Source organism: Panicum hallii, chromosome 8, assembly GCF_002211085.1.
Source record: "Panicum hallii strain FIL2 chromosome 8, PHallii_v3.1, whole genome shotgun sequence".
NCBI classification, from domain to species: Eukaryota; Viridiplantae; Streptophyta; class Magnoliopsida; order Poales; family Poaceae; genus Panicum; species Panicum hallii.
In genome coordinates this window covers 44,191,158-44,217,198 of record NC_038049.1, presented here as the reverse complement: position 1 = coordinate 44,217,198, position 26,041 = coordinate 44,191,158, and the positions used below count along the sequence as shown (strand labels likewise).

The 26,041-nt window shown below is 49.7% G+C and overlaps 3 protein-coding genes across 3 annotated transcripts in view; 1 reads left to right on the top strand and 2 right to left on the bottom strand.

The window, feature by feature from the left end:
- Positions 1-1,977: 1,977 nt before the first annotated feature.
- LOC112901937 (tyrosine decarboxylase 1-like) overlaps positions 1,978-26,041 on the bottom strand; it is a 35,956-nt gene continuing 11,892 nt past the window's right edge. The window contains exon 3 of the mRNA XM_025970810.1: positions 1,978-2,498. Within this exon, the coding sequence (XP_025826595.1) occupies positions 1,994-2,498 (505 nt within the window). The 3' untranslated portion in view covers positions 1,978-1,993. The remainder of the gene's footprint in view (positions 2,499-26,041) is intronic.
- LOC112901935 (indole-2-monooxygenase-like) lies at positions 17,167-18,902 on the top strand. The gene is made up of 2 exons (XM_025970807.1): positions 17,167-18,075; positions 18,212-18,902. Exons 1-2 carry the CDS (start codon positions 17,167-17,169, stop codon positions 18,833-18,835), a joined length of 1,533 nt encoding a protein of 510 aa, XP_025826592.1. The 3' UTR covers positions 18,836-18,902.
- LOC112901936 (indole-2-monooxygenase-like) lies at positions 20,592-22,457 on the bottom strand. The gene is made up of 2 exons (XM_025970808.1): positions 21,528-22,457; positions 20,592-21,391 (listed from the first exon to the last, which is right to left on the bottom strand). The coding sequence occupies exons 1-2, from the start codon at positions 22,431-22,433 to the stop codon at positions 20,768-20,770; spliced, it is 1,530 nt and encodes a 509-aa protein (XP_025826593.1). The 5' UTR covers positions 22,434-22,457; the 3' UTR covers positions 20,592-20,767.

Sequence of the window (26,041 nt, the reverse complement as noted above, 5' to 3'; positions counted from 1 at the left end):
GTGAAAAGGACCTGCATGATTCAACAAATACGTACAGAAGCATATTCTCAAGAGCATCAGGTAGAGTTGTCCTCGTTGTCCGCCAGCCTCAAGGTAAGAATAGAGCGGCATGTCGTGCACCGACCATCTTCAATGGCCTGAAATTGATTTGAAGATTATGAATATATTAGGATGACACAATATGCTATTCATCACCACCGGTTTGTAGGACAAAGTGGAAATAATCCATCCAGGCTATTTCTCTCCGGGTACGTGGCTCAATCCCGGACTGATTGTGCACCAGGAAACACTCAGATGCTGGTGTCTCAAATCCGTTTTGCTATGCATAGCACAACCACTGCTGATTTGTGATACGAACCGGTGGTGTTTGCTTAGTCCGTTAAGCGAAAGTATGGTATGGTATTATGGTGATCAACCCTTCTTGGCGATGGTGGCTTAACTTGAGGAGAGGTGGTGCCATATGTTTTTCTCAAATCCAAATGCTCCACGGTTAGTAACATCGTCCTCACTCCAGTGGTAGTAATGTTTAGGTGCTTCTTTTTCTGTAGACATGAGGAAATGGGTTTTCAGATGGATAGGGAAGTTGGATCTTTTATCCAAATTGGAGATCTAATTGATTCACTGGATTTTGAAAGGATTGTTCTGGATGTGTGGAGATTTTAGGTTAACATGCATCTCCAATAATTTGAGGTGGCAATGCAATCTAACTCAACTTTTTATTACGCATGGTTGCCTGAGATTTGGATATATTCTTTATGGCCATGTTGAGAAAGAATCAGCAACATAGAGCTCTAACTTTTATTGTAGATTTCAGTTACTTCATTATAGATGTTTGGGTATGCCTTGTGCCAATATGTAGCTCAACTTTAAGGAACTTACCGTTCGCCATTTAGTACGGTGCCTGGTAAAATTTCTTTAGGTTACAAATCATGATGGACGTTCTGATTGAATTATGGAAAACTATTCGTAAGGTACTGCGCCTTGCGCGTGCCTCCAGCCAGATACATATACTTGTAGCTTTTGGAGAATAAGCATTTTGATGGTTACTGACTTGGTGTTTAAACTATTGGATAAAGTTTAATGTGATAAGTTAATTTTATCTGAAGAATATCTTGTGTTAAGCGAAGCTAATTGGGAGTTTAACTTTTTCTCAAACGACATGGTAGAGCTGCGTGTCATTTAATTAATACGAAGAGAGGGGAAACTCTACAAGGACAGGCCAATAGGTGGATATAGAGACCAGCTTGTGCTTTACCAAATAAAGCTACAGACACCCCACACACACTGGAACCCCAACCACTACCAAACATTACCGTAGGATGCATGGCTTAAGCGGTATCCAGGGCAAGCGACCTGATGAGCAGTTCATGGTAGGGGCGAAGCAAGAAACTTGAAGCGCCGGGTCGATGTGTAGTAATCTAGTTTTTTTAGGGGTCATTTCATTTAGATCAACAGTGATATAAAGGGATTTTTCTGGAGTTATTGGGGTCGCCGGAGCCCGGCTACTAGCTGTAGCTTCGCCCCTGGTTCATGGAGAGTGCTGAAGCACGACCTGAGCACCACAGACTACTCTCGTTAGCCACCTCCTCTGTAAAACCAAACAGAAATACGTGGTCTAGCTCCCTCGAACATGCATGCATTTCGATGCTTCAGGCAACAAGAATGATGAAATAGATTAGTCTTCATATTTATTTTTCTCGAAGCCGCAAAGACACACAGGGTTAAAGGCTTCATATTTTTGCCGATGCAGGGCTGCAAGTATCACAGGAAATATTCTTCCGCCGGGACCATTCGTAGCAGATTTACTCAGCAGGGGTTTCATGGATAAGTATTTGTGTTGGTACGGGAAAACAATGGCAATATGTTATGTCATCTCTTGACTTTCATTCCACATCGCAATAACTCTTAAACTCCTGCCACGGAACTCTTAGTCGCAAGCAAGATGATGATGGACTGATGACTAGCTACTATATATATCAGCCATGAAATCTAACTAACAGCCGGCGAGCAATTCATTGGCCTTCTCCTTGATCAGCTCCCATGCTCCGCGGACGTGCCGCATCTCCGTCATGGAGCCACCCACGGCTAGGCGGATCACAAACTTGCCATCCACAACGAAATGCGTCATGAACGCCCGCCCGCTTGCGTTCACCGCCACGAGGAGCTCGCGGTTCAGGGACTCCACCGCTTTATCCTCCATGAAGCGCGGGCGGAGGCGGAAGCACACGAGGGAGAAGCTCCTCGGCACCACGACCTCGAAGCGCTCGTCAGCCGCCACGACGCGCTCAAACCACTCCGCCATCCGGATGTGCCTCCGTATGTGCGCGCGCATGCCCGCCGTTCCATAGCGCCGCAGCACCACCCACAGCTTGATGGCGCGGAAGCGGCGTGACAGGGCAGTCTGCCAGTCCTTGTAGTCGATCGTGTCTGTCGTCATCTTTGACGCACCGCCGACGTTCCTGAGGTACTCTGGGTCGGTGGACAGTGCGTCGGTCATGGTGGTGGGAAGCAGCCATGGTCCATCCTTACTTTCAGGGTAATGACATCCATTGCCTGCTTAATCGTGAAATGAACATATGCTTCTTGGCCTATCGGCACACTTGCGAGTTTTCCTTTATTTTAAGAATTGTTAATATTTCAGCTCATATTTCTTGAAGAGCATCGTACACTTCACCCTTCATTTGTAAGACTCCACCTGTTCTAACGTTTATACTAACCTTACAGTTCGAAGGACTTCACTTCTCCTTCTTTGCGGGCTCTTTTCACTATGGGTCTTACCTTCGGGATTATTGGTTTTCTCCCAGAAGTTAAAAGTTATGTATGGAGGCTCGGTTATCTCAATCTATTATTGGCTCGCTAATGGCTATGCTGTTTTCCCTATCTATTACACTTCATCACATTGGTCCCTTGGAATTTTATTGGGACTTCGATGCCACGTGATACCAGTTAACTTATGGGGTTTTCATCACATAAGAAGAGTAAGACTCAACCGAAGGTTGGGTCATGTCTTACACTTTACCCTTCGTTTTTACTCTCATTGCAATAGCATCCATCCATTCATCCATCCATCCATCCATCCATCCATCCATCCATTCATCTCATACTGCAATCTTTGCATCACGTTGCATTGCATTGCACTAGAGCGTGGAGCCAAGAGAAGAAGGAGCCCTCTCGAGCAAAAAGCCGAAGGCATCTGCAAAACAAAAGGCAAAACCCTCTCGAGCGAAATGCCAAAAATTGTTGTAGAACAAAGGCGGAGCCCTCTTGAGCAAGAGCCAAAGGCATCCGTAGAACCAAAAACGAAATCCTCTTGAGCGAAAGGCTGAAGGTATTTGTAGAATTGAAAAATGAAACCCTCTCGAGCAAAAGACCAAAGGTATTCGTAGAAATGAAAAATGATAACCTCCTGAGCAAAAGGCCGAAGGTACATTGTAACGCCAAGCGCGATTACGCAGAAAAAGCCAAGGAAGGTTTGCTTTGTTTCTATGTAATTCATAACTCTGGATGAAAAATTATTATTTTTGCAGCCCATAGAAAGCTTGCAGAATAGATGAAGGTGACCGAGGGGCTCGTCATCGACTTTGGCGTCAAACTACAACTTCGCCTCCCCTCTCAACCATGACTTGGGCCTGGAGGTCTAAGCTTTGGTAACTTGTAACTACTATAAGCTATCGCATTACTGAGCTAACAAGGCGGTGCGAAGGTCCGCTCTATTTTCTATTTTTGATTCCGCAAGATTTTTGCATTCATCTGTGGGGGACCTTCGTCATGAACACCATAGGACTAGGACGGACCAAGTCCTTTCAAGGTGAATTCTTGCCTAGCGCTCGTGACCCAAGGCCTGAGGGCACGGGTGTCGGTGTTTAACCGGCTGCCCACCGAGGGGTATACCCAAGGTGGTAGGTTTTGGGTGAGGGGACGCCGAGATCAGAAACTCGAAAATTCAAGTAACACAAAGCTTAGACAGGTTCGGGCCGCTAGGTGCGTAATACCCTACGTCCTGTAGTGGTTTGTATTGCCTTAGGTGTAGAATGATTTGGAGATCGTGTTTTGAGAGGGGTCCCTGTCCTCCCTTATATATCCGAGAGGTTTGGGTTACAAAGTTACTAACCAACACCAGCTAAGAAATCGTACCAGAACATATCTCAAGTAGATTTCCTCTGTATCGGTTAGCTCTATCTCCTACTTAAACGGGATAAATAAGAGATAAACGAGATAAATAAGAGATAAGACGGACTTAATCTCTTAAACTACGCTATGTACCCAGCCCCGTAGCCCCGGGTCTGACAAGCCCCCGAGCTCTTTGTAGCTGAGTACTGCAGGTTTATCGAGTACTTCCGAAGTAGTCTTCGACTTCTTCTAAAGCTTCGTCTTGAAGTCCTTCTTCGAGTTCTTGCTTGGCTGCATCGAAGCTATGAGGTGCTCATGCCCTGAATTTTATTTTTAACATGGTGTGCGATTTGAAAAATCGCACTCCATATGGAGTAGCCCCCGAGCCTTAGGTTGAATCGGAGAATCAGGCTGAGGGTCCCATTAGTCTATAATCCTCCTTATCCTTCAAAGAAATTTGAAAAAATAAGTAGTCGATGCCACGTATCCCGCAGCCCCCGAGCCTTGAATCCAAATCCCACAAAATTGGAGATAAGGATCCGAAAACCGTGGCATGCAGGCTAAAAAATGACAACTTGAGAAATTACCAAAATTAGGATACAAATGATGGAAATTAGATCATGAATCCGAAAACCCCTTTTTTCGGGCTAATTAACCCTGAAAAAATAAGTAGTCGAATACTTAATCCAAACAGTCCACCAAATGACCCCTCAGCTTCGGAATATTCCCAAAAATGACTCTTGAACTTCAGAATAGTAAATTTTTCCCACCCCACTGGTTATTTAACCCCGCGGCAGTAGTGAGAAAAACTGTGCTTCCAATCTGCATTTTGCCAAGAGCCATAAAAATCCCCAATCAAAGCCACGCGCCGCCGCCATCCCCCCAAAGAAATCCCCCAACCCTGATCTCCCCGCCCCTCTCCCCGCAGCCCCCGAGCATCTCGTGGCAAGCGAATCGGAGATGGCACCCAAGAAATCAGAGATCGAAGGGAAAAAGAAGGAGGCGAAGCCGCCGATCGGAGAGTGGTCATACAGTAAGTGCTCCCTCACCGATCTGAATAGGCTAGTTTCCGAGGGATTGCTGCAAGAGAAGAATCTTATCAACTGGCGCCCCTCTTTCCGTGAAGCTTTTCCCATGGAAAATGTTGACGAAATCATCATATTTTACCATTTTGCCAAACGGGGATTGGCCCTCCCCTCTTGCTCTTTCTTTCGGGGCCTTCTTTATTATTACGGGCTTGAGCTCCATCACCTCAACCCGAATTCCATCTGCCATATTTCTATTTTTATCCATTTCTGTGAAGCCTTTCTCGGAATCGAACCCCACTGGGATCTTTTCTGCTTCCTCTTCCGCGTCAAACCCCAGCCAACCTCGAAAAAACTTTCTGTTGTAGGGGGCGCCGGCATTCAATTGCGTCAGCAGGCCGGCGAAAGATACCTCTCATACAAATTCCCCTCCAACCTTCCCGGTTGGAAAAACCATTGGTTCTATACTGAAAATCATGCCCCCCGGCTCCCCGAAAAAACAAATAAACCACCTGTAGTGAGGCCGGAGTGGAATCTTGAACTGTCTGGAGGAGGCATGGATCAAGTCGAGGAGCTATTAGACCTCATAGAGGCACACAAGATGATGGGGGTGACCGGCGCTTCCGTTATGTTTTCTTTCTTCAAACGCCGAGTCCAACCGATCCTACAGCGCCACCGACTTGGATTCGAGTACACAGGCTCTGAAGATCCATCTCGCATGTGCGCAGAGGAGCTGTCAGACGTCGCCGCCCTCCTCCGAGTCAGGAGAGTGCTGATGGATGTGGACGCCGTGCCGTATGTGCCGGAACTGTTTACCGCACGGAATCCGCCCAAACCTGTAAGTACTCGACTACTTTTTGTTGAAATATGCCTCTGTTATGCCATCGCTAACTGAAAGCTTTCTGCAGGGACACACCGAACTATACTGCAGCTACTCGCCACGACCTGATATCCCCCGGCCGGACCACCTCCTCCCCAGCGCCGCTGTAGAAACCAAAAGGGCTCGCATAGCTGCAGCTTAGCGCCGCAGCGGGTCCACAGAGGATGTGAGCCCCCAGGCGGAGGAGGAAGCTGAGGGAGAAGCGCGACGGGACAACTCCTCCGAGCCAGTCGTGGAGTTGGCCGACGCTTTGCCGCTGGTGCCGCAGGGTCGTCGGATAGAGTGGAAGCGGAAGGCGCAAGAAATCGAATCTTCCGGGTACTTGTTGTTGCCTTGTTGTATTGCTATATGTTGATGGTGTGTCGTGCTTACAATGTCCTCTTGTAGTCCTTCCACCTCCTCCTCCCGTGTCGAGCCCGAAGAAGAAGAAGTAGCTCCATCGGCCACCGCAGCCGTCACCATCGCCGTGGCGGGGACCGCGCCATTGGCTGGTGAAACCCCGCCGCCCACAACGGAAATGCCGCGACAGGCCTTACGGGTGAAAAGGGCCATCAAAAAGAAGTCTACACTGTAAGTTTGCCTCTGGTTGCACAATAAACATTTTGATCTTTCGACTTGTGTGTTGACTAACTTCGACTTCATTAGAGCTGCGAGCGCCGCGGACCTCCAGCTGACGCCGGCCTCGACTACCCCAGCCCCTGGGTCTTTGACCCAGGAAGGATCTTCAGGCGCGGGGCCAGTCGCGGTAGCTCCAGCCCCCGAGCTGTCGGCCCCCGAAGGGTCGACACCAGCGGAGCCAACCCCCGAGGCAGACGCGACGCTGCCCGACTTGCCGCCTCCCGAGCTCCAACAAGTCGAAACCGGTGCTGGTGGCAAGGAACTAGTCGAGGCCCCTGATGCCGCTCCAGCAGATGGCATAGGTAAGCATCTGATCGCCCACGGCTAACTGCCAAGGCCCAGGCGTAGTATTCTGAAAACACTTTGTGCTTGCAGGTGCTCAGCGGTCACCGCCGAAGAGGCCACGGGAACCTCAAGGAGACCCGTTGAGCTGCTCCTGACCGGGTCCGGGTATCGGGATGTCATTGCCGCCGACTTGGTGGATGATTCGTTGCTGACGGACAACAACATAGAGAACTTCAAGAAGACGTGTGACTTTGCCATGGTATGACCTGAGTACTTTCCTGCTGGTAAACACTGTCGAGTTGCTTATCTATATTTCCCTCTTTATGCAGAATGTGATCACCCACTCCCAGAAGAAATTGGAGAAGCTGAAAACCGTTGTGGGTGATCACCAAGAGCTCGCCGCCCTGAAAAGGCGCATCACCGACGACAAAACAAAGATCTGCTCCCTCGAGAAAGCGAATTCCAAACTCCGAGAACAACTCGAAGTGCAGGGGAAAGCGCACCAAGAGCAGTTCAGAGAGCAGGAAAAAGCGCACCAGGAGCAGCTCATTGCTTCCCTCGAGTACTTGCATTTATCAATTTGTCCTGGATTCTGAAAAAGCTCTTCACCACATAACTTAGGAAAATATTAATATATAAAGAAGAGCTGCTTACTGACATGAAGAACCTCCTGTATCGGCGTACAAATGACGTCGAGAGGTTGCAGAAGGTGATCAATGATACTGAACAACAGTTCGCCGACTGCCTTCAGCAAGTCAGGACGCAAGGCGAGGAGAAAGAGCAGCGACAGAAAGAGCTCGAAGATCTCAGGGGGGCCGCCCGGGAGTTGGTGAACATGGTGGATCCCCCAGAGGAAGGCGAAGCAAGCCCGCGGCCCCTGCTAGAGCAACTCCGCGAAGCCCCGAAGAAAGTGCTAAAATTCCTCACAGAGGCTCCAGTTGCGTGCGTCAGCAACGCCCTTGCAGTTGTGAAGTCTTTTTTGCCGAACGCGCGGTTGGAGATATTTGCTCAGGGCATGGCTGCAGATTGCACCGAGGGTCAATTTGACCAATACCTCCAAGAAGCCCGACCTGTAGCGGAACAAATAGTTCAAAGTGTACTGCAGGATTAGGGTATAAAGAACAAGTTTTTACTTCCTTGTATATATAGTTTCTTTGATGTCTCTACTTGTGTGTGTGCCTTGGCTGAATTGGAATCACGCTTATGAGGCTAAGTAGTAGACACTACCCTTGGTGCAGCGACCCAGAAGGTAGTCATAGCTCCAAGCGGGTACTCATCTAACAGGGTAGCCACAACTCGACCGAGCAGGTCCAAACTGTTAGGAAAGAACGCGAGCATCATCGCGGAACTGCCGTGCGTAAGGCAGAAAAACAAAACTACCCCGAGTGCACCGACTTGGGTGTAGTCGAAGTCGCCCCTCATATGGGCACGCTCCTTGAGTTAGTTAAGAACCGGACGGACGATTCGAACTCGTTGGGAGTGAACGCGGGCATCGCCGCAATTCTGCCGTGGTTAAGGCAAAAATGAAACTACCCTGAGTTCAACGACTCAGGATGTAGTCGAGTTAGCTCTTTACGTGAGCCCATCCAACAAGCTGGATATAAACCAGTTGAACGGATCGATTTGTTGGGATAGATGCAACTACTGTCGCGTGCGACCATCCAAGGTTGCGGCGAAAGTCGAGCCGTAGAAGATATGAACGGAGCGGATGGTTGCGTCGAAACATGAAATCGAGAAGATAGAAACGTGGCCGTGGCCTCCGTACATTTTACGACAAGGAGCTGATTTATGTAAATGCTGTAAGTGGCCGTGGCCTCCGCATGTTCATAGAGAAATTTTCAACCCGAGTCGTGTGGCGTGTAGCCTCCAAACTGATTCGAGGAAAGGAGGCCATCTAAGCCCCCGGAGATCCGGACATCTTCTCATGGGTAAAACTTGCGCAGGTTCTGGATGTTCCAAGAGTTCGAAACATCTTGACCCTTGGGATATTGTAGTCGATAAGACCCTGGTCTTGTAACCTATTTGATGACAAATGGGCCCTCCCATCTTGAATTGAGCTTGTGTAGGCCGGACTCGTCTTGAATGCGACGCAAGACCAAGTCACCGATGCTGAATGACCGCTCCCTCACGTTGCAATTATGATATCGCCGGATCCCCTGCAGGTATCGGGCTGACTGAACAAGAGTAGTGCAGCGAGCCTCTTCGATAGAATCGAGCTCTAATTGCCTCGCCTCGTCCGCCTCGCCTTCGTTGTACATTTCAACCCTTGGGGAATTCCACATGATATCAGCCGGTAAGATAGCCTCAGATCCGTATATGAGGAAAAAAGGCGTTTGTCCTGTGGCTTTGGACGACTGAGTCCGAAGCCCCAGACGACATGTGGCAGCTCATGTATCCATTTGCCCCCCTTCTTGCTATTTTCATCGTAGAGTCTCTTGTTGAGGCCGTCGATTATCAAACCGTTTGCCCTTTCAACTTGTCCATTGGCCCTTGGGTGTGCGACCGAGACATATTTGACCTTGATGCATGCATTCTCGCAGAATTCCCAGAACTGGTTGGCCGTGAAATTGGATCCCAAGTCTGTGATGATGGTATTGGGGAAGCCGAAGCGGTGCAAGATATCTGAGATGAAGTCAACAACCCGATCTGGTGTGAGCTTGGCTATCGGCTTGTACTCAATCCACTTGGTAAATTGTCGATAGCCACCAGAACATGGGTGAAACCGCCTAGCGCCATTGTGAAGGGTCCAATCATGTCGAGGCTCCAACAAGCGAAGGGCCAGGATGGCGGTATGGTGATGAGGCTGTGGGCAGGAACATGAGTCTGCTTGCCGAAGAATTGACAATTTTGGCATCTGCGCACGAGATCCTCCGCGTCGGATACCGCAGTGGGCCACCAGAAACCAACCCTATATGCCTTCCCCACCAGCGTTCTTGATGCTGCGTGGTTACCGCAGACACCCTCGTGGATCTCCCGCGGAATGTCACAACCTTCTTCCTTTGTGACGCACTTCATGAGAACACCTGACCGAGCGCCGCGCCGATAGAGCTTGCTGTTGATCAGGACAAAGCCCTTGCTTCTGCGCATGACGCACGCCGCCTTTGCGCTCCTGGCATTGATTCCTGCTGGTAACTTTTGATCTCAGATGAAGTCGATAAAAGCCTCTCACCAGTCCTCTTGCAGCACCATAACCTCTCGATCGGGTTGTTGGGGACCCGCGTCGATGGTTACCTGCGGAGAAGACTTGATGGATGGCTACTTGAGCTCCTGGATGAAGACTCCCGATGGGACCTGAGCATGTGTCGACCCCAGTTTGGACAAGGTGTCTGCGCCAACATTGTGCTCTCGCAGCACGTGATGAACCTTCAAGCCGGAAAATTTGTTTTCTAGCTTGCGCACTTCCTGCACGTAGGCCTCCATCGTCTTCTTGTTGCAGTCCCACTCTTTGTTGACTTGCTGCACAACGAGAAGAGAATCGCCATACACAAGTAGTCGCTTGATCCCTAGTGATATTGCCAAACGAAGCCCGTGAAGCAGGGCTTCATACTCGGCTTCATTGTTGGATATTGCCCACAGGATCTGAAGGACATACTTCAATTGTTCACCTCATGGAGAAATAAGCAGGACTCTAGCGCTGCCGCCATCGAGCTTGAGGGACCCATCGAAGTACATGGTCCAGTGCTCTGGCTTACCGACCGGAGTTGGGACTTGATTCTCTCTCCATTCAGCCATGAAGTCGACTAGAGCTTGAGACTTGATTGCAGTGCGTGGCTTGAAGTCGATTGACAAAGCCCCCAGTTCCACTGCCCACTTTGATATACGCCCCATGGCATCTTGATTATGAAGAATATCAGCCAGCGGGAAATCCATAACCACAGTGATCTTGTACTCGTCGAAATAATAGCGCAGCTTTCTTGATGCGATTAGAATTGCATATAAAAGCTTTTGAACGGCGGGGTATCGTATCTTTAATTCAGAGAACCTCGCTGACGAAGTAGACGGGCCTCTGCACTCCAAATGCATGGCCTTCCTTGCCTCGCTCAACTATAATAGCACTGCTGACAACATGAGTTGTTGCCGCGATGTAGAGTAGTAGGCCCTCCCCCGGCAATGGTGCTATAAGGATCGGAGGTGACTGAAGGTGATGTTTCAGATCCTGCAGGGCCCGTTCGGCCTCCTCCGTCCATTGGAACTTATCTTGGCGTTTCAGGAGCTTGAAGAAGGGTAGTCCTCTCTCCCCGAGTCGGGAGATGAACCTGTTCAGAGCTGCCATACAACCTGTTAACTTTTGCACATCCTTGATTATGACCGGAGCCTCCATATCAGTGATGGCCATGATCTTTACAGGGTTGGCTTCGATGCCCCAGTTGCTAACGATGAACCCGAGCAATTTCCCTGAAGGTACTCCAAAAATGCACTTAGTAGGATTGAGTTTCCACCGAAATCTGCGCAGACTACTGAATGTTTCCTCCAAATCTGCAATCAAGTCGTCGGAATCCCTGGTCTTGATGACCACGTCATCCACATAGGCTTCAACATTCTAGTGCAGCTGATCCGCGAAGCACATCTGGATCGCGCGCTGATAGGTTGCTCCTGCATTCTTCAACCCGAAGGACATGGTTTTGTAGGCATATGTCCCGTACGGGGTGATGAATGCAGTCTTGATTTGGTCCTCCTCCTTGAGCGCTATCTGATGATATCCTGAATAACAATCAAGAAAACAAAGAAGAACACAACCAGCCGTCGAATCGACAACTTGGTCAATGTGCGGCAGCCCAAAGTGGTCCTTTGGGCAGTGCTTGTTGAGATCAGTGTAGTCGACGCACATTCTCCATTCATTGTTCTTTTTCTTTACAAGAACGGGATGAGCTACCCACTCTGGATGGATTACTTCTTTAATGAATCCAGCCGCGAGAAGTTTAGCTATCTCCCGTTTGATGGCCTCACGCTTATCGTGAGCAAACCTTCGCAGGCGTTGCTTCTTAGGCACAGCCTTTGGGTGTACATTCAAAGCATGCTCGATCAACTCCCTGGGCACCCCTGGCATATCCGCTGTTTTCCACGCGAATATGTCTCGGTTAGCCCGAAGGAAGCTGACGAGCGCGAGTTCCTATTTTTCACCTAAACCCGCGCTGATGACAGCGGTTTTAGATGAATCTCCCTCCTGGAGCTGGATTGTCATGAGGGCCACATCGTCAGTCAACTGGATGCTCGACTTGCTGGCCTTCTTGGAGGAAATCTCCAGCCCGGATTGGGATAGCTGCTGCGCGGCCGCGAGTACTTCTCCGGAAGCATCTGGCACACGAGTAGTCGAGGCGTACTGAATTGTCTCCTGATTGCAGTCATACGACTTCTTCAAGTCGCCTCGGAGAGTAAGAACTCCACTTAACCCTGGCATCTTGAGAAGTGGATAAACGTAATGCGGCACTGCCATAAACTTGGCAAGTGCCGGACGGCCCAAAATTGCATGGTAAGAAGATTCGAAGTTAGCTACTTCGAACTTGATAAACTCAGTGCGGTAGTTCTCCCTCGTGCCGAAGGTGACTGGGAGGACGACCGTACCAAGTGGGTGTGCCGCGTTACCTGGGACGATGCCGTAAAAAGGGGACTTGCTGGGAACCAACATGTTCTTGAAATCCAGGCCCATCTTCCTCAAAGTGCTGACGAAAATGAGGTTGAGCCTGCTTCCGCCATCGATGAGGACCTTGATGAGCTTGACCTCCGCCACCACAGGATCGAGGACCAAGGGGAACTTTCCGGGCTCCGAAAAGCTCGTCCATTGGTCGTCATGGGAGAACGAGATGAGGACCTCCGACCAACAGAGTGGTCGTGGTACCGCCGGCTCGACGGACATGATCTCTCGGAGAAGCAGCTTCTGGTCTCACCTGGAGCTAAAATTCTTATCTCCCCCGAAGATGATGTTGACGACCTTCGAAGCATCCTGGAACTTCGGGTTGCGCCCTTGGTCGTCGTGGTCGTCATCCTCGGGTTCTTTGTCCGCAGGCTTCTTGTTCTTCTTACCACCATCGGAGTTGTTGAACGTCCTCCGAAGGTGGTAACAGTCAATGGCAGCGTGGTTGGCTCCTGGGTGCTATGGGCACTTTTTGTGCAGGAGCTTCTCGAACTCCTCCTGCGTTATTGACTTCTTGCCCCACGAAGGACGATCCATAGCCGCGATGATATCATTTGGCTTTCGTTTCCGGGGTGGACCCGAAAAGTCCCGCTGGCCTTTGTCGTTTGAGCGCCTCAGGACGCTATCTTGACACCGTGGGAACCGCTCCCGCATCTTCTCCTCCTGTTCGGACCAATCGTGCATCATATCACGAAGGCCCGCAACGGTCTTCGGCCTGTTCCGCCCAAAATCTCTGTAGATGCCTGGGTCGGTGATACCGTTGTAGAAGCAGTCAATGATGTCGTCCTCCGAAATGTTCGCGATGGTGGCGCGGACGTCGAAGAAGCGACGTGTGTAGGACCGCTGGAGCTCGTTACGTTCCTGTTTACACTGGGCAAGATCGTGACGAGTACCTGCACGAGCGATCGCTCCGTGGAAGTTGTCGATGAAGACCTTCTTGAGTCACTCCCAGGAGTTGATGGAGTTGCTGCTGAGGCTCTCCAGCCAGGTGAGCGGCGCAGGGTGCAAAGCCATCGGAAAGTAGACGACTTTGGTGATGTTCGAGCCCCCTGCGACCTCAATGGCTGTGGAGTAACAACGGAGCCACTGCTGAGGGGTCTGCTTGCCATCGTACTTGGTGATGCCGATCGGCTTGAAGCCCTCAGGGTACTTATAGCTGCTGAATCGCATAGAGAAAGCTAGAAAATGATCACTGCAATTAGTCCCTTCAGTCTCAACTTCTTCACGTACCTTACGCCTGGAGGAGATCACAGTCCGCGCATCACGGCCTTCATTAATATGCTGGCGCAAGTCTTCTGTAGGAGGCTGATGATTGGCCTGTCATGGGTTACCCCCCGAAGGTGGCTATTGCCTCCCGCCAGGGGCCTGGCTCCCGCGAGCGTTGTTGTTGTTGTGGCTAGGCTGAAGTCGAGGGCGACCGCCAGCCGTTCGGCTGTGAGCCTGGCTCCGACTCTCACCCACGCGCTCCTCCCTGATGGTGGAAGCTGGATTTTGTTGATCCAACTGGATCCAGGCCCTCTGCACGTAAAGGAGTGCTTGGCGCACGTCCGGATCGTGCCTGCGCTCGAGGATGGCTGTAACTCTGGCAATGTTAGCCACCGGGGTCCTGAAACCCCGTTCGCTTACGGCGACGAACTCAGGGTCAAGCTCGCGATACATAGACCGCCTACGCTCACTGGCCCTCCTTCGCCGGATTGCGCGGGCCCTGTTCCTAGCCTTCCGCGCCTCGTGATCGGCGTCGTTCTCCTCGCCAGCGTTGGCAATGGCCTCATCTTCAGAGACCGCTTCGAAGTCGGCGATGGGAAAACCACCATCATCATCGCCTTCTTCCGCCATTAGCACCTAGCGGGAGATGAGCTCATGAGAGCTCGCGTCGACTAGTTCAGTCGACCCCTCCACCGAGGTAGCTAACAGCCTGCCTTCCTGAAAGGGCAGGGGCTCGAGGTGAGCAACAAGTCGACCCTCAGCCTCGAGTAGATCGGAGAGCGCCATGCCCCTCCAGTGCACAATGCCCCCCCCGGCATGGGGGTGATCATCAAATCACTGGCACCAAAACAACCCGAAGCCCCCCGACACGCGGTGGCTTTAGGCCTTCCGACCTGGAGCAGAAAGTCCAGGTCCTTCTCTAGCATGGAGAAGGACCCAGAGACGTTGGCCTCCTGGAGATCAGTGGTCGGTTTGCATGAAACGAGTTGGGATGGCTATGCGGGTCCCTAGATTGGAACGAGTCCAACCCAGGGGAAGTTGCTGCAACGCTGGAAGAAGTCGAGCCTGGAGCAGACTCCATCTCGATCTTTGTTGCAGAAGCACAGGTTGACAAGTTGTCGGGATCGTACCCTGAGCCAAAAATGAATGTCGTACCCTGAGAGGGAACTGACCTGGAGAATTTGAAAGTCGCCATCGAGCTCGCCGATGGATCTCCGACGCGCTCCCCTACCTGGCGCGCCAGCTGTCGGTGTTTAACCGGCAGCCCACCGAGGGGTATACCCAAGGTGGTAGGTTTTGGGTGAGGGGACACCGAGATCAGGAACTCGAAGGTTCAAGGAACACAAAGCTTAGACAGGTTCGGGCCGCTAAGTGCGTAATACCCTACGTCCTGTAGTGGTTTGTATTGCCTTAGGTGTAGAATGATCTGGAGATCGTGTTTTGAGAGGGGTCCCTGTCCTCCCTTATATATCCGAGAGGCCAGGGTTACAAAGATACTAACCAACACCAGCTAAGAAATCGTACCAGAACATATCTCGAGTAGATTTCCTCTGTATCGGTTAGCTCTATCTCCTATTTAAACGGGATAAATAAGAGAGAAACGAGATAAATAAGAGATAAGACGGACTTAATCTCTTAAACTACGCTATGTACCCAGCCCCGTAGCCCCGGGTCTGACAACGGGGATTGACGATAATTTTTTATTTTCTAGAGATGGATTTGTACGGGCGGACATGGCCCGACCATAGAAATCGCCCCTAGAAATAGATTTTCAAGGACAGACGTGTTACCCGCTCCTAAAAATAGCATTTCTAACTGCGAGAAGTAGGAGCGGATACCGCACATGCTCCTAAAAATATATTTTTACCCGTCTCTAGAAATCTTTTTGTAGTAGTGCGTATAGCACCGACGGCAAGAAGAGGTATGAGAGAGAGTTTGTGAAGCTCGCCAAGGGGCGAGCTCCTATATATTTTTGGAAGATGGTTGAGCAACTCACCTATAAAGTCCATCAAGGCCCAGCTAATAGCGCATTCAACATTCTACTGAAGAAAATATTGAACCAACATTTTCATATGTTGCATCTCAACATTATTTCCCTCTTCTTCTCCGGCGCCAGTGGCTGGCGCGTCGGCCGGTCGGCCACCGGGGAAGTGGCGGCGTGCGGCTGGCCGTGGGAGCGGCGGCGCGGGGAGGGGAGGGGCGGAGGCGGTGCTGGGCGGTGGCGGCGGCGTAGGTAGGGGCGGGCCGGTGGCGGGTAGGGGAGGGCCGGCGGCAACTTGGGCCCGCATTAGGGCGGCGGCGCGGGCATGGGAGGAAGGTGTAGGTAAGAGAAGGTGAGGGTTAAGCTTTGAATATGTTGATCCAATGGTTGTACATATTTGCACGGATCTCAAACACTAGAAGGTGGGGAAGAAATTTTTTTCCGAAAGATGTATAGAATTCCAGCACAAAGGGCGCGGTTTTACCAGCGTTAAGCCCACCTACATCTACGCGACTCCAACTTCTGGGCCATCGAGTACACCGTGTACCTGTTGCCGGGCTGGCTTTTGTGTGCCCTCGCTTGTGTCTGATTTTTTATTATTGGAGGCGGCCCGAGCACGTGATGGGCCAGGACGTGTTGTTGGGCCGCAAGTTCGAGCCGGAGAAAGATTGTTGGACCAAGTGAATAGAACGAGAAAGGCCTAGCTGAGCCCTAGAGGGTTTGTTGTGCCACAATGACCTAACGCCAACGGGATGAAACAAGTTGTCACAACCTGAATGTTTCAATTGAGAAATTTTTGTTTGAAGCTTCCGTTCAATAAAAAAAGAGAGAAAATTTGAAGGCTTCAACCTTTCAACCTGAATAAAGTAAGGCAGACAACTAATCCAGCACAAAAAGAAAATATTACTGGCATCTTGATCCAGCGCCAAAAAATGAGTTGGTCGGTATGATTTAATCGACTAGTATAGTAGCGATTCCTTGGATTTCAGCACTAAAAAAATTATCATAGGTTTCTCGAGTTGATCGGATTCTCTCCTGCAATACAGGATCCCCGACAACCCTTAATGGCCGGCGCCTGTTGAAACTGTGCACGCAGCTCGTGATCCAATGTTTCCATGTTGACTAGTAGTTTATGGCAAAGCTAGCTAGGATTGAATAGTATAGTCAACGAGAGATGGAGCTGACTTGCGAGTCTTGCAACGCAGCACAGTCAGCATGCCGCACAGGCAGTTTAGCTCAAATAACGTTGTTTTGGACCTTACGTGAAACGATTAGCAAAGAGATTTAGGTGTGTATTTTTAAAGTCCGAGGACTTGGATGGCATCCTGAAATAATTCTAAGGACCTTAGGTATATTTTACTCGCAGTGCAACCAACTTGTTGGCGCTAGCAGGCTGTGTGTTGAGCTTGAGCATTCCAGCTAGTCAGCCATGGCTCAAGTGCTAGCGCAGCTGTACGAGCACGAGCACGCATCTCCACAGTCCCTAGTCCTCGTCTTCCTCCTCTTCCTCGTCGCGATGCGCTTGGCGACGCCGCGGTCGAGAGCGGAGAAGCTGCTCAGCAAGCTCCCTTCGCCTCTGTTCAGGCTCCCCGTCATCGGGCACCTCCACCTCGTCGGGCCCCTCCCCCACCGCTCCCTCCGCGACCTCGCCAGGTGGCACGGCCCCGACGTGATGCTCCTCCGCCTCGGCGCTGTGCCCACACTCGTCGTGTCGTCCCCTCGCGCCGCGAAGGCCGTCCTGCGCACGCACGACCACGTCTTCGCGTCCCGGCCGCGCTCCGCGGTCGCCGACGTCCTCTTCTACGGCTCCACCGACGTCGCCTTCGCCCCCTATGGCGAGTACTGGCGGCAGACCAGGAAGGTCGTCACCACCCACCTCCTCACCCCGAGGAAGGTCCGCTGCAGCCGCGCCGCCCGCGAGCAGGAGGTGCGCCTGGCCCTCGCCAGGGTCAGGGACGCCGCTGCCGCGCGCACGGCGGTGGACCTGAGCGAGCTCTTCAGCTTCTTCGCCAATGACGTTGTGTGCCAGGCCGTGACGGGCAGGCTCCCTAGGGAGCAAGGTCGGAACAAGCTGTTCCGGGACCTGCTTGAGACGAACGCCAAGCTCCTCGGAGGTTTTAACCTCGATGACTATTTTCCCAGCTTGGCAGGGCTCAACGTGGTGTCCGCCAAGGCTGTGAAGCACAGGAAAAGATGGGACAACCTCTTGGACAGCCTCATCGACAAGCACGTGAGGAAGACGGTGAATGATGAGCACGAGGAGGACTTCATCGACGTGTTGCTCTCCGTTCAACAAGAGTACAGCCTGACCAGAGACAACATCAAGGCAATACTGATGGTATGTATATATGCTGCACTGCAGCTAGAGTTCCATTTCTACCGGCAACTTGTATTCATGCAACTAAAATTCAATTTTTTCCTTAAAAATTAATTTGCTCAAATATGAATGGATACTTTTACCAATGTGTACGTAGGACATGTTTGAAGCCGGGACGGACACAACGTACATAGCGCTAGACTTCGCCATGGCTGAGCTGATGCGGAATCCCAAGACAATGGCCAAGCTGCAAGCCGAGGTGAGGAGGTGCGCAAGCAAGGGGAAGGAAATTGTCACCGAAGAAGACCTGAGCAGCATGAGCTACCTGAAGGCGGTGATGAAAGAGTCAATGCGGCTGCACGCACCGGGGCCTCTTTTGATACCCCACTTCTCCATGGCCGAATGCGATGTAGAGGGCTATACGATACCCTCCGGGACACGTGTAATCCTCAACGTGTGGGCTCTAGGCAGGGACCCCACCTGCTGGGAGAGTGCAGAGGAGTTCATGCCCGAGCGGTTCATGGAAGAAGCCATGGATGCTGCTTCCGACTTGCAGGGAAACGACTTCCGTTTATTGCCGTTCGGGTCTGGGCGAAGGATGTGCCCGGGTATAAACTTCACCACTGCCACTTTCGAAACCATTCTAGCCAACCTTATCTACCACTTCAACTGGGAGCTTCCGCCGGGGACGACAGGCATCGATATGACAGAGTCATATGGGATGGATGTGCATCGTAAGGAGAAGCTTCTTCTTGTCCCATGCGCGGCTCAGGACGTCTAGACATATGTATTGTTGCATCGCATTTCATCCGTTTGCGAATAAATCTAGATAAGTCCAGTTCAGCTGCTCTCTGCACAACAATAAGTGCCTTGTTAGCTTTCAATGATTCAGGTGTGGGTACGGCATTCTTCAAGGCCAAATAATGTTCCTTTTGCATTAATGGTCCTGGTTTCCTTAAGTAAATTAAAAGGATGCGAGTTAATTAGGTAATAAACATGCTCACACAGGCTCATGAGCGCTGAGTCGAACACGTGGCGAAGACCATTAGCACGATTGGGTGGGTGGGTGTGAGGGGGGGGGGGGGGAGGGGTAAGGTGTGGAATTTGGCGGAAAGACAGTTGTTAACCAAAGGATCACATGCACATTTACAATCACATGCAAAAAAAGCTGCAGAATCTAACGTTTCCATTGTACATGGATCTCACAACATAAATAAGATTTTATCTCTCTACCCATCGATCCTCATCATCCTTATCGTCTCTTCTAGCTACGGGCCAGCCGGCCAGCATAGGATGGAGCGGCAGGTGCAGGTCTCCGAGCTCCTCCCAACGGCGTGTGCTACTTCGTCCCGCAAGGCCACGCCAAGCACGCGCAGGGCCTCATCGGCGTCAGGTTCATCGCCGACAGTCCGAGCGGGCACGGCTATGATGACAGAACTAGATTTGATTTGATTAATTGTTTAGGTCAGAGCATGAGCCCTCGCGAGCATCGATCATCAGTACCACTGAGCATCGGGAAGCGCCGCAAAGTCAACGTCTCCATGAACTTGCTGTGAGTAGGAACGAAGAGAGAACTCATTCAGATACATGCGTTGGTTCCTTTATGCACATCATTTTCTTTGCCGTTGAGCATCAAGCAGAGAATCTGTGATATTTTTTCCGGATGCGGAAATTACCGTAACTAATATTTGGTCATCAGTGATGCATGTTGCCAAAACCTGTCACTGAGTAGGGATATGTTTGCCCACCAGCATCACTGTTCATCCACATCAATGATGCGTGTTGCCAAAACATGTCACTGTTAACTCAATAATGATGCATTTTGGCAAAATCCATTACTGATGGGGGTGAATATCGATGCGTTTTCTAAAAATGCGTCTCTATTGACGAGTATAAACAAAAAAAAAATATAGGACTGGAGACATCATCCATTGTGCACATTACTTGCATTCCAAAATATAAAATCATCATGCACTTCCATTTTCTATTGTCCCAACCAAAACAAGAGCGTATAGAACATTTATATCCACATGAACCAAATTACAATACCACATAACAGCTCAGACTACCAGTATCTGAATCCTACTCTGGCTTGCATGTTCTGCTTGTCATTTCACCAATTTCTGACTCTTGCGTCTTCACTTCTGAATCTTTAGTAGTAGTGCCATTTCTGATTTCTTTAGATTGTTGGCACAGATGTTGATGATATGTTTCACATGAACACACCAACGTTCAGATTATGAGAGGTCAAAATAAAATGAAATAAATCCACATACACTACAGAAAGAAATATTTTTAGTTTCCTATATATACTGCATAACACATTGCTCCTTTCGCACTAATACTAGATCTTCAGCAAATTACTGCAACACAATTTTGAAACTTAACTCATGCTGCATCAAGTTGAAATTTGAATATAAAAGGATATAGGAATTCACAAGGGCAAAGATTAGTGACGGAAACACATAGAATGCTTATTACTCCATTGACTCGCATCTCTTTTCTACAAAAGGAACATCAAACAGAACACAAATAGATACAAAAGTTCAGAACCCAACATTTAGCCTCAAACAACAATGACATACCCACACCTGAACAACTGGAAGGTAACAAGGCACTTATTGTTCTACATAGCAGCTGAACTAGACTTAGCTAGTTTTATTTGCACGGGTGCACTGGGAATTGAAATGGGATGCAACAACAATACATAAATCTAGACGTCTTGAGCCAAGCATGGCATAAGAAGAAGATTCTCCTTACGGTGCACATCCATTCCGAATGACTCTGTCATATTGATGCCCGTTGACCCCGGTGGCAGCTCCCAGTTGAAATGGTAGATGAGGTTGGCTAGGATGATTTCGAAAGTGGCCGTGGTGAAGTTTATAGCAGGGCATATCCTTCGCCCAGATCCAAACGGCAAGAAACGGAAGTCATTCCCTTGGAAGTCAGAAGCAGCATCCATGCCTTCTTCCAAGAACCGTTCGGGCATGAAGTCCTCTGCATTCTCCCAGCGGGTGGGGTCCCTGCCCATTGCCCACACGTTGAGGACTACGCGTGTCCCCGAGGGTATTGTATAGCCCTCTACATCACAATCGGCCGTGGAGAAGTGGGGTATCAAAAGAGGCCCTGGTGCGTGCAGCCGCATCGACTCTTTCATTACTGCCTTGAGGTAGCTCATGCTGCTTAGGTCTTCTTCAGTGACCATTTCCTTTCCCTTGGCTGCGCACCTCCTCACCTCGGCTTGCAGCTTGGTCATTGCCTGGGGTTTCCGCATCAGCTCAGCCATGGCGTAGTCTAGCGCTATGTACGTTGTGTCCGTCCCGGCTTCAAACATGTCCTAGTATTACATTGGTGAAAGTATATCCATCAAAAAGTTGAGAAAATTTTACTAAGTAAATAAATAAATTGAATTTCAGTTGCATACAATACAAGACGTCGGTAGAAATGGAGCCCTACTGCATATATATACGTACCATCAGTATTGCCTTGATATTCTCTCTAGTCAGGTTGTACTCTTGTTGAACCGAGAGCAACACGTCGATGAAGTCCTCCTCTTCCTCATCATTTGCCGTCTTGCTTGCGTGCTTGTCGATGAGGTCATCCAAGAGGTCGTCCCATCTTTTCTTGTGCTTCACGGCCTTGGCGGACACCAAGTTGAGCCTTGCCAGGCTCGGGAAATAGTCATCCAGGTTAAATCCCCCCAGGAGCTTGGCGTTTGTCTCGAGCATCTCCCGAAACAGCTTGTTCCGGCCTTCTTCCCTGGGGAACCTTCCCACCACGGCCTGGCACACGATGTCATTGGCGAAGAAACTGAAGACCTCGCTCAGATCCACCGCCATGAGCGCGGCGGCGGCGGCCCTTACCCTGGCTAGGACCAGCCGCACCTCCTGCTCACGGGCGGCGCGGTTGGACCGGACCTTCCTTGAGGTGAGAAGGTGGGTGGTGACGACCTTTCTGGTCTGCCGCCAGTAGTCCCCATATGGGGCGAAGGCGACGTCGGTTGAGCCGTTGAACAAGATGTTGGCCACCGCGGAGTGCGGCCGGGATGCAAAATGGTGGTCGTGCGTGCGCAGGACGGCTTTCGCAGCGCGAGGGGATGACACGACGAGTGTGGGAACGGTGCCGAGGCGGAGGAGCATCACGTCGGGGCCGTGATTCCTGGCGAGGTCGCAGAGGGAGCGATGGGGGAGTGACCCGATGAGGTGGAGGTGCCCCATGATGGGGAGCTTGAACGGAGGCGAAGGGAGCTTGCTGAGCAGCTTCTCTGCTCTCGACCTCGGCATTGCCAAGTGCACGGCGATGAGGAAGAGGAGAAGGATGAGGGCCAGGGACTGTGGAGATGCCTGCTCGTAGAGGTGCGCTAGCAGCACTTGAGCCATTTCTGTCTAGCTAGTATGCTCCACAGCTTGTTAGTGCAACAAATCAGTGCCTGCTCCCTGCAGTTTTTGTAGTGCCCCGAAGCCTGATGAATCCTCCATCAGTCTGGGAGAGGCGTAATTTGATATCCGTAGTTGCCTTATCTTCCACATGCGCAACACATGTGATATTACTACACATGTGCGCTGCCTTGCTGTCCATCTAATAGTATGCTACTATATTCTTTTTTTTTTATTTCTGCACCTTGTAAAATGTTTGACAAAGGCAACCATTGGAGAAAACGAGGGGAAGTTTCACAAAGGCATGCCCTCATGCATGTGTGAGATAGATGCTCTAGCTAGCTATCTATATATCTCGAATAAACAATTAACTGCACATGTTTATGCATGCAGTTCGACAAGGCACAATCAGAGTTCCGATTTTCTCTATACATGTATATTTCTGAGATGTAACTTGCAGATACTCAAACCGCGTTTATTATGATTTCAATCTTTTCTATTAGTTAATTACCGATCATGCATATATATATATATATCTGCCTAAATTAAGGAAACTATATATGCATCATGGCAATGTTAAAAGAAAATGCCATAAATAGAGACGCATTTGGATGCATTTGAAGAAAATGCTGCAATTAATAAAAGAAGGCAATGTGCATTTGGATGTTTTCTTTAGCTTAGTTTGGATTTATGCACCGTCAGTCTCTCTACTTCCCATGCAGCACGACAGCACCGACACTAGAGACGACGCAGCACAGCAGCCTTGTGCATCACGCACCCTTGCCGATGTTGGCGGCGGCCTCAGCTCCACCGTCCGTATATTCATGGGATAAATAACTCCGAGGCACCGGCCTGCCCCAGCGTGCATGTGCAGCACGTGGGCCGCGACGTGCTCGAGAAGGTGCCCTCCGGCCACGCCACGTCCTCATGAAGTGGATCCTCAGCTGCTGGGGCGACGACCACTGCGCCAAGCTGCCGCCGCATGGGAAGCTCATCAGCGTAGAGTGCATCCTGCTGGTGACTCCGGACGCCACAAACAACGCGCAGGGGTTGATCGGCGTCGACGTGTGCGGAACTATTTCATCTAAGCTATTTCATCTAAGTGGAAGAATCCAGGATTCTTTTTTTTACTAGGAATTCCGCTAACTCGAAAAGTTTGAGTTTGGTTTTTCTCCAAAGAGAAAACGAATGGAAGAATTCTTCTTATTCCATAATAACCCTAGAATTCTGTTTGCATAACGTACATTACGCCATACAATCGGCATACAGCCCCAACGGCAAGGAGAGGTACGAGAGGGAGTCTGTGGAGCTCGCCAAGGATGCCGGGTCTATCAGCATCATGCCCACCTACGTCTATGCCAACTTTTGGACCATCGAGTACACCAAGTAGCTCCTACCGGGCTAACCTCTACCTCCATCTGCATAATAAATTAAAATATTTTACCTAAACTTTCCATCTTGTGTTTCCTTGCTGCACTAGACCAAGGTGTCTCCTATCACGGCCACCTCTATGTTATTAACAAGAATATAATAAAGAAAGAGCAGCTCTTTGGTTCGCTCATGATTTTACATTGCAAAGTTCATGTCCCCTTGACACTTATAAAGAACCGGGTTTCACTCCCGGCCAATCACAACCGATTAAATGGCGATCAACCTTTGATTGGTCATAATTGGGAGTGATCCTAAGCCGGAAATAATCCATCCGGACTATTTCTCTCCAGGTATGTGGCTCAATCCCTTAATGGTGCCGGGTAAAAATTCTTTAGGTTAAATCGTGATGGAAATTTTGAAAAACTATTTGAACTATGGAAATTTTACCATCGCCAGTCGCTCGGTATTGCACCTTGCGCGTGCCTCCAGCCAGATACATAGATATGTAGTGTTTGGAGAATTAGCATTTTTAATGGTTACTAACTTGGTGTTTACAGATTTATTAATACTTGGCATTCAACATAATGAATAAAGTTTAATGTGATAAGTTAATTATATCTGAAGAATATCTTACGTTAACCAAAGCTAAATGGAGTTTCACTTTTTCTCAAACGACACAATAGAGCTGCGTGTCATTTCATTAATAAGAAGAGAGGGAAAAAACTACAAGGAAAGACCAACATGTCTACTCAAAACACAACCAGCTACAACAGACACGCCACGCACACTGGAACCCCAACCACTACCAAACATTACCCTGGGAATCTGATGAGCAGTATCCAAGGCAAACGACCTGATGAGCATTTCATGGAGTTCAGAACCACCACCTACGCAACAGAAACTACTCTCGTTAGCCACCTCCTGTAAAACCAAAAGGAAATACTTGGACTAATTCCCCCTCAAACTCCCAGGCAACAAGAATGATGAAAGAGTTTAGGCTCCATATTTTTTTTTCTCGAAGCTGCCTAGACACACAGGCCTAAAGGGTTCGTATTTTTGCAGATGCTAAGGCTGCAATTATCACAAGGAATATTCTTCCGCAGGGACCACACTCATAGACAATTTCCTCAGCAGGGGTTTCATGGACAAGTATTTGTGCTGGTAACAAAAAAAAAGATGGGAATATGTTATGTTATCTCTCAACTATTATTCGATATCATTATAATTCTTAAACTCGTGGCATGGAAATCTTAGTAGCAAGCAAGATGCTGATGGACTGACTATAAGCTACTATGTATCAGCCATGAAATCCAACTAACAACCGGCGAGCAATTCATTGGCCTTCTCCTTGATCAGCTCCCATGCTCCCCAGACATGCCGCATCTCCGTCATGGATCCACCCACAGCTAGGCGGATCACAAACTTGCCATCCACAACAAAATATGTCAGGAACGCCCGCCTAGTAGCGTTCACCGCCATGAGGAGCTCGCGGTTTAGGGCCTCAACGGCTTTATCCTCCATGAAGTGTGGGCGGAGGCGGAAGCACACGAGGGAGAAGCTCCTCGGCACCCCAACCTTGAAGCGCTCGTCAGCCGCCACGACGCGCTCCAACCACTCTGCCATCCGGATGTGCCTCCTTATGGGCGCGCGCATGCCCGCCGCTCCATAGCGCCCCAGCACCACCCAGCTTGATGGCACGAAAGCTCCGGATGCTCTAGCTTCCTGGTGAGTCACCTTTTGTGCAGCACGTTTGTTATTAGTTATTAATAATTGATACTCTACAGATCTATCAAAAAATAAACAAACTAGGCACACATTTGTACTAGTTGCATGTGGGCGCATGTAGTCATCATGTGCAGGTGTCGGGAGACGGTGCTCACGCGGTTGTGTCGGGAGCTCTGGATGGTTATTAGTAAGCCTAGAAAAGTATCAAGTCATCTAAATAGCAGAAAAATAGGAAGATTGTACTCCAGTCTATCTATCACCTTATAGCTTCTCCATCCAAAACAACCATACAAAAATACTTTGATTAGTCAAAACTGGACCACAAACTTGTGCAATTTATTTTGCGTTTTGGGCTTTCAGTCACTTCAAGTTGTGTTTAGTAGTGGAGTTTGTGGATATGAACCCATTTCCCGGAAATTTCATGTCAAACGTGCAGACTCTAGAAAGTTGCTTGTACCCAGCACCAAAATGAATAAAATAAAGAAAATCTTCTGTAGCGAAGCCAGGTGCATCAC